Source organism: Pinus tabuliformis, chromosome 7 (genome assembly GCF_031772625.1).
Source record: "Pinus tabuliformis cultivar Carrire ecotype Pingquan chromosome 7, CPIR1, whole genome shotgun sequence".
In the NCBI taxonomy this organism is placed as follows: Eukaryota; Viridiplantae; Streptophyta; class Pinopsida; order Pinales; family Pinaceae; genus Pinus; species Pinus tabuliformis.
The window spans coordinates 756,053,405-756,060,875 of NC_142293.1; the positions used below are offsets into that span (position 1 = coordinate 756,053,405).

Consider the following 7,471-nt stretch of genomic DNA (forward strand, 5'->3'; position numbering starts at 1 on the left):
ACGTAGAAATGAGCTTGCATAATAGATCAATTATCAAAGCATCCATGGATGGAGATAAATATATACCAGTAGTCATTAGAGACACATGTGTGTTGATGAGGCAAGGCTTGAGTTTTTTTCCGAAGAAAAAAAGCCAACTTTTTATTAAGCAAAATAAAAAGTTACATACTGTGAGCCACTTGCAGTCCAGATGCAAGATTGTTCTGCTGAAGAAAAACACAAAAATCACAGTCCTTTTTGACTGTTTGTAGAAGGTTCAGATATCTGACATTCCTCTATTATGGTCATATATATTACTGTTTGTTCTTCCTCCTGAAACGAGTCTTTGAACACTAGACATATATACATTTTTGCAGTTTTGAGGTCTCCTTCAGAGAAAGAAAACAACCTCTTACAAAACTATTAACAGTTCTTCAGACGTGCTGATATGTTCAGTAAGAAAAGGAAAATATACTTGAGTTCTGACATATAATACTGAAAACAAAATAAAATGTGAAACAGAGAACGGAAACTGAAATGACGGACATATCCATGACCAAAAAGCGAAAAGAGAGAGGATGCCGCTATCACTGAGACTGTTCGAAAGGAGGGTCTGTCGAAACGATGGTCTGCCCCTGCCTGTATTCAGTTATTGTCCAGCTTCCCAAAGCTTGTTGAACACCAGCCTTAGAAAACCTGTCGGCATCCTCGTTCCTGTCCCTGTATACATGGCATATGGTGAAGAAGTTAAAAGATGATTTTAAGCGCTGTATTTCCTCAAAAATAATCTTCAATATTTGATTTTGACATGCAGCATTTCCGTTGACCCAGTTGATGACGTTCAAAGAATCACCAAAAATTTGGATTGAGAAAATATTTCGATGAAGAAGCCAACATAGAAGAAGGCGTAATGCAGATATCTCAGCAAAGTTATTTGAGCCTGATCCAAGGCCTACAGAGGCTTTAAGGGAGTGATCTTGATTAAGGTGAATACACAGTCCTGCCCCTGCCTTGTTGTTCTGGGAGGCCCCGTCAAAAAAGGCCCAAGGAATACCCTCCTGGATATTAACAGGCTTTGAGAAATTTTGAGGAGGTTTGGGATCGGGAACAGGAATGGCAGAGTAGATAGCTGCACAGTTTATCGCTGTGACTGCGACGGGGATGTCTTTATCTTGAAACAGGCTCTTATTTCTCGCAATCCACACCCCCCAGAAGTAAATAAGAGGAAGAATTCTCATATTCCCTTCCGGGAAGGTTTTCCACCACCTACTCCAAACTGCTTCCAAAGGTTCATCGCCCAACTGTGCCTTGATGTTGAGCAGACTAGATATCTCCCCCCAAATCTTTTTTGATTCAGCACATGAGATAAAAAGGTGATTAATAGATTCCTCTTCTGTTTTGCACAAAGGGCATCTCCCTGGTCCAACTAGATATCTGGCTCGCAAAGTATCCCAGGTTGGAACTTTCCTCTTTAGCATGCACCAGAGGAAAATCTTAGCTTTTGCAGGTCCTTTAAGCTTCCATATAAGTTTCGACCACCAATCTGGATTGCCCCAACCTTTCTTTTGCATAAGGAAGTTGTATCCTTCCTTAGGGGTATATTCTCCTGTATCCCCCTGCGCCCATATCAACAGATCTGATTCATTTTTGAGCCTGACATTAGAACGGTGGAGTTCTTGGATGTAAGAACACCATTCATTCTTCCACCTAATATTTATTCCCAGGTCTTCTGCACTCTTCCAAGCCTGGCCCCATATTGAGGATTGACCAATTTTCTCCACCTGGTTTAATGTATAAATGCCCTTGTGATCAAGATGCCTGAGTAAGCCTGGGGATAAGGCATAAGCTTCATTACAGCCTACCCAGGGATCCCTTCCAATCCTGCAATGTCTTCCGTCACCTATCTTCCAAGCCAGCCCTTGTTCAATCACAGAGAAGGCTTCCACCGTTGCTTTCCATACAACTGAAACATTCTTTTTCCTCTTTTCCTGGCTTCTGATCCAGTCCTCCAGAGGGACAGGGTCTATGTATTTTCTTCTGACCACTCTGGTCCAAAGATTCTCCGTCGAAATAAGTCTCCAACCTGATTTGGCTGCCAGAGAAAGGCTAAACTCAGGGAGCCTTTTTATTCCCCATCCTCCCCATTCTTTGGGTCTTGCCAGCTTGTCCCAAGCTACCCAGGGGAGAACAGAACTTTCTTTGGCCCCTGCCCATAAGAATTTGCTACAGATCCTCCTGATTTTTTCCATCACACCTTTCGGAACCCAAGTTAAGGCTGCCCAGTAGACAGGGATGGCTAGAAGTACTGATTTAATTAGGGTTAATCTGCCTGCTCTGGACAGCCATTTGTGACTCCAGTGAGAAATTCTAGCTTCAATCTTAGCAATGAGCCAGTTCCAGTCCTCTATCTTGTATGCTGATGGTTTTAACCAAAAGCCCAGATATTTAAAAGGGGATTCCAGCTGTTGATGATGGAAGGGGAAAAGATTTAGCACCAAGGATCTTTCCCTTCTCTCAATATTTGCCATAGAGACCTGAGATTTCCTGTGATTAATCTGCATGCCAGTAGCTTTCAGAAACAGATCAATTATGCTTTTAATCTCCTTAATTTCATTGATAGATCCATTAGTGAAAAGCAAAACATCATCGACAAAAAGGAGGTGGGTAATGAAAAGATTAATTGCTACCTCAATACCTTTTACCTTCTCCTCTCTTCTGGCTTTATGAATCAACCTGCTTAAGCCCTCTGCCACTAGAAGAAAAAGAAGAGGAGATAAGGGGCATCCTTGCCTTAATCCTCTTTGGCTTTTGAAAAAAGGGGAGGCAGCTCCATTAATAAGGATCGCAAAGCTGACGTTGGAGATACAGCCCATTATCCAACTGATGAAAGAATAGTTGAAGCCCAAGTGAGTTAGCAGCATCCGAAGATAAATCCAGTTTATTCGGTCATAGGCTTTAGATAGATCAATTTTGAAAACCACCCCTTTCTTTTTCTGCTGCCTGACACTGTGAATGACTTCCTGGGCTACTCCTATGGCCTCATGGATTTGTCTCCCATCCAAAAACCCGAATTGTTCCATTGAGATATTCCTTGACAGAATGGGAAAAATTCTTATAGCTATCACCTTTGCAATAATTTTGTATATGCAGTTGCATAAGGATATCGGCCTGAAGTCTTCAAAGGTCTCCGGATCATCCTTTTTAGGAATGAGAGCTATGAAAGTTGAATTGAAGGGCCTGTAAACTTCTCCTTTCTGTCTTGATTCTTCAACTACATCAGTTATTTCAGAACCTATTAGATCAAAGAAAAAGAGGAAGAGTTCAATAGTCCATCCGTCCGGTCCAGGGCTTTTTTCTTTAGCCATGAGTTTCATAGCTGCTTCAACTTCATCCTTGGTAACAGGGGCTGATAAATCCTCTGCTTCATCCTCTTCGACAAATCTTGGAAAACATTGAGCAGTTCTAATAACCTCAGCTATTGTGGCTTCTCCCGAATCTGAGAAAAGACTCTGGAAGTGTCTCTGTCCAAGACCGGAGAGGCCTGAGAAAGTATTTACCTCCCTGCCTTCTTCATCTTTTAGGCTCCAGATGGTGTTAACAGATTTTCTCCCTTTTGCAAAGTTATGAAAAAAGCTGGTATTCTCGTCACCTGCTTTCAACCATATAGCCCTGCTCTTGAGCCTCCATTCTTCCTCCTTATCCAAAAGAATTTTGTTCTGAAGCTTCTCCAATTGAAGGATTTTATCCTTGGAGGCCTGCGAGATATAACCGTCCTCCTCAGTGCTTTCCAGAATTTTCAACTCCTCCCTGATTCTGTTTAATTCTTCATTCTGTTTGGACTTCCTATCCTTTGCCCAGGAAATAGTTGCCTTCTTCAGTCTCTTGAGATTCTCCATGAATAAGAAACTTTTGTCCTCCCTTGCATCCCTGTCCGGATGAATCCATGTTTCCACAAAAAGATTTTTAAAGGAGGGATCTTGAAGCCAGGAAGAGTTAAATTTGAAGGGGGAAGGAGGCTTAGGGGGAGGGCAGGAGATATCAAGGAAAATAGGGAAATGATCAGAGTTGCCAATTTCCTCCACCCATTGCTTGAAAATAGGAGCCTTTGAGATTAAACCTTCAGAGAGGAGGAACCGGTCCAATCTTTTTGCAATTCGATCCTCCCCAGTCCTTCTATTCCTCCAAGTAGGTTTCAATTTAGAAGGGGAAGGGTCTATGAGATTGTTATCCAAGAGAAGACTGAGGAAGAAATCCGACAGGGGGTCTTCCCTTGCTGAAGGACCCCATGCTTCTGCGCGCCCTATTGAAAAATTTAAATCACCTCCCACAATCAATAGGGGCGATTTCATCAAAGATTTGTTCAGCAAATCGTTCCAGAAAGACTCCCTACCTTGGCAGGGGCCATAAATATTAACAATCAAAAAGGGAAGGGAAAAATCTGGGGAAATGATCTCCATACCCATTACTTGTTTCGACCCCCATAGGTTCAAGACCTTAATTCTTCCTTCTTTGTAGCCTATTGCCAACCCCCCGGAATGGCCTGATGAGTCGATTGCTGTAAATTTCCAACCTGGGAGGAGGGAGTTTAACATATTTTCCACTTCCGACCCTTTTCCCAGAGTTTCTTGAAGGAAGATAATGTCAGATTTAGAGGAAAGGAGCCAATCTCTAAGGACCAGTTTTTTAGGTTTGCTGGCCAAACCTCTGCAATTCCATGAAGACAGGATCATTTGATTACTGAGCCGGGGTTCTGCACCGCTCTAAGTACCCCAGGAATTGAGTATTGTTTCCCATCAGCTACATCCAACTTCGCTTTTAGCTTTGCCTTTGATAGGTCCGAAATTCTACCTCTCTTGTTTTTTGGTAAGCTTTGGGAGGCCATAACCCCTAAACCACCTACAGAAACGGACGGCCCGGACTTCCCAACCATTGATCTGAGATTATAGGGGCATGGAGTCTGAGGGACCGGATGACCAAGAGGAGGCCACTTATCATCACTATTTAAATCTAGGGAAGGCATGGCAGCCGAAAGGGTGTCGATGTCAGGGGAGCCCGCAATATGATCAGTGATTTGGTTTAAACCATTATTAGGAGAAGAATGAAGCGAAGGAGAATTTTGATGGTTATCAGATATAAGCCCTGGAAAAAGAAAAGAGGAAGGAGGAGGATCTGGACACTTACCCTTCTCAGGTACTGAGGCATCGGGCTGATCATCACTTGAAACTTTTGCAATCTCCTCCTTAGAATCCTCCAGTTGTGCTTCTGGGTCCTTGACCGCTTCATGGGGCTGGGAATCCACCGGTACTTCTGCGTTCTGCCCCCCCTCCGTCTCCATGTCTTCAGCGTTCTGCTCTGTCATGCCTTTTTCCTCTTGAGGCACGGGTCCTTGCCTGAAAACTGGTTGGCTTGGAAAAGGGGTCCTCCGGAATCGCCTTCTTCTTCTGGCCTGCGTGCAATCCTTGGCAAGGTGACCATATTCATGGCATAGGTGGCATCGGAAAGGCAGATGCTCATAATCCAATATCTGTTCGAAAACGTAATCTTTGTATTGGAGATTGATTTTTTGCGCAAGACCGTTGCTGGGATTAAGACTCACCAAAATGCGTGCCATCGCTCTATCTTTGGTCTGCAAGAAAGACATATCTGCCTCCAAGAAAGTTCCCAATCTGTTACCGATGGATTTGAAAACTGCTTCGGTCCAAAGGAACGACGGAAGACCCGGGGCCCTTACCCAAACCGGGAAAACATCGGTTTTTTCTTTGAAAGCATCAAACAAGGGACTCCACTTTTTCAACAGGACTGGAATATTGTCGATAATCCAATTCCTGCCGAGCACCCACTCCGCTGCCTCCTTGTCCTCGAACTTGAGCATAAACCAGCCCTTAGCTAGTGCTAAGGCTTCAAACCCCAGGGGTCTGTCACGGACAAAACGTTGTTCTCCCCATGTCTGCAAGAAGCCTGACGAAAACTTCTTACCTCTTGCCCTGCCTACCAGCGTGCACTCTGCCATTACTAGGGTTTCATCGATAGAGACCTCCATGCCGAGGATCAGGTTGCCCTCCAACTCCTGGGATCCAATCGGCCTTTGGGTTTTCCTTTTTCCCCCTTTTTTCCCAGAACCCTCAGCTGAAACCCTAGCTTCCTCAAAAGGACCAGTCCATTCTGGTTCCTCCAAGGGCGGAACCGATAGATTTTCTACCTCCGGAAAAGACTGATGAGGCCCAGTGTTATCAGGTATCAGGATATCTGCTTTGAATCTCCCATCCGGCGGTACATTGAAGCCTTCCGGCTCTCCCTCGAGGCTGCCAAACTGGCCGTTGCGCCCTCCTGCATCGTTTTCATTTGTAAAAGAAGGGTTTCTCGGCAGAGAGACCCTAGATAGCGAAGAAACCCTTTCAGAACCCCTGTTTCTGCCTGACCCAGAAGCAAGCCCTAAATTTACCACATCCTCAATGCCTCCTGAAAGAAGAAATCTTCCCGACCCTGCTTTGCCCTTAGAACTGGGAGAATGACCCGCTGTGAACACTCTACCCGCTGCTTCTCCACTAGCTGGCTGCTTTTGGATTACTTGTCTGCGAGCCTGGATGGCAAAACTGTCATGGTCCTTACCGGTTTGCTGTGACAACACCTTATTTCCTTGCGAAACCGGGATTAACTTGGAGTATTCAAACCCCCCGAAATACCGCTCCACATTTTGTACTGTCGGTTCCTTCCCCCAAACAGAAAGAATGTCTTCCAATTCCGGGTCCAAGTCGACCAATTCGTTGGGGTTTACCATGGTTACGGGAGCCGTTCCGAGATAACCGCCTGAAACAGTGCTAGATGCCAGCAAAACCTTGTCCTTACTCTGGTAAAACGGGAAAAGCGAAATTAGCCTTTGCGATTGCTGATGGAGGGATAACACCCGTCTTACTGCGAAAACACTTTCGAACAACCTCCAGCTGCCAGTCGAATCAGATAAACCTATTCCTGCTCCTGCTGCTGCACACGGACAACGACATCTTGCTCCCTACCCGTGCCCTGTGCGAGGTTCCGCCCGTAACCCTAGCTGCCAAACCCTAGCCATCGAGGCAAGGCTTGAGTTGTTGTAACTTAGTTGCTAAATTCTCTTCACTACAAGTGCACTAGGGTTCCCCTTCCTTCACCACTCGTGGAACTACAACAACATGTAAGGGATGAAAGCCTCTTAGCTGACAAATTGCTATGAATTTTGAAATTCGGGGAGTCCAGCCCTGGTCCCACCCCAGTGTGAGTGAGGAAATCCACACCAATGTGTCGAAATCTATGGTGATAAAAAATATTTATAATTATTAATAATAAAAAACTAACAATTTACTAGAGGTATTCTAGAATCTAACCTGTTTATGTAATTAGATTGGAAGGTAATTGACTCCTCATTCCTCATTCTTTTATTTGATATCTTCTTCTTTATTTAATTATTCTATAATATATTTCTTTATTTTAATAATATTTAAACATTTTTATAATTCTT

General features: G+C 44.1%; 1 protein-coding gene across 1 annotated transcript; it reads right to left on the minus strand.

Moving 5' to 3' along the window:
- Positions 1-566: 566 nt before the first annotated feature.
- On the minus strand, positions 567-3,875 carry LOC149249723 (uncharacterized). Its single transcript, XM_089453452.1, has 2 exons — positions 2,835-3,875; positions 567-2,534 (listed from the first exon to the last, which is right to left on the minus strand). Exons 1-2 carry the CDS (start codon positions 3,873-3,875, stop codon positions 567-569), a joined length of 3,009 nt encoding a protein of 1,002 aa, XP_089309578.1.
- Between the last annotated feature and the right edge of the window lie 3,596 nt (positions 3,876-7,471).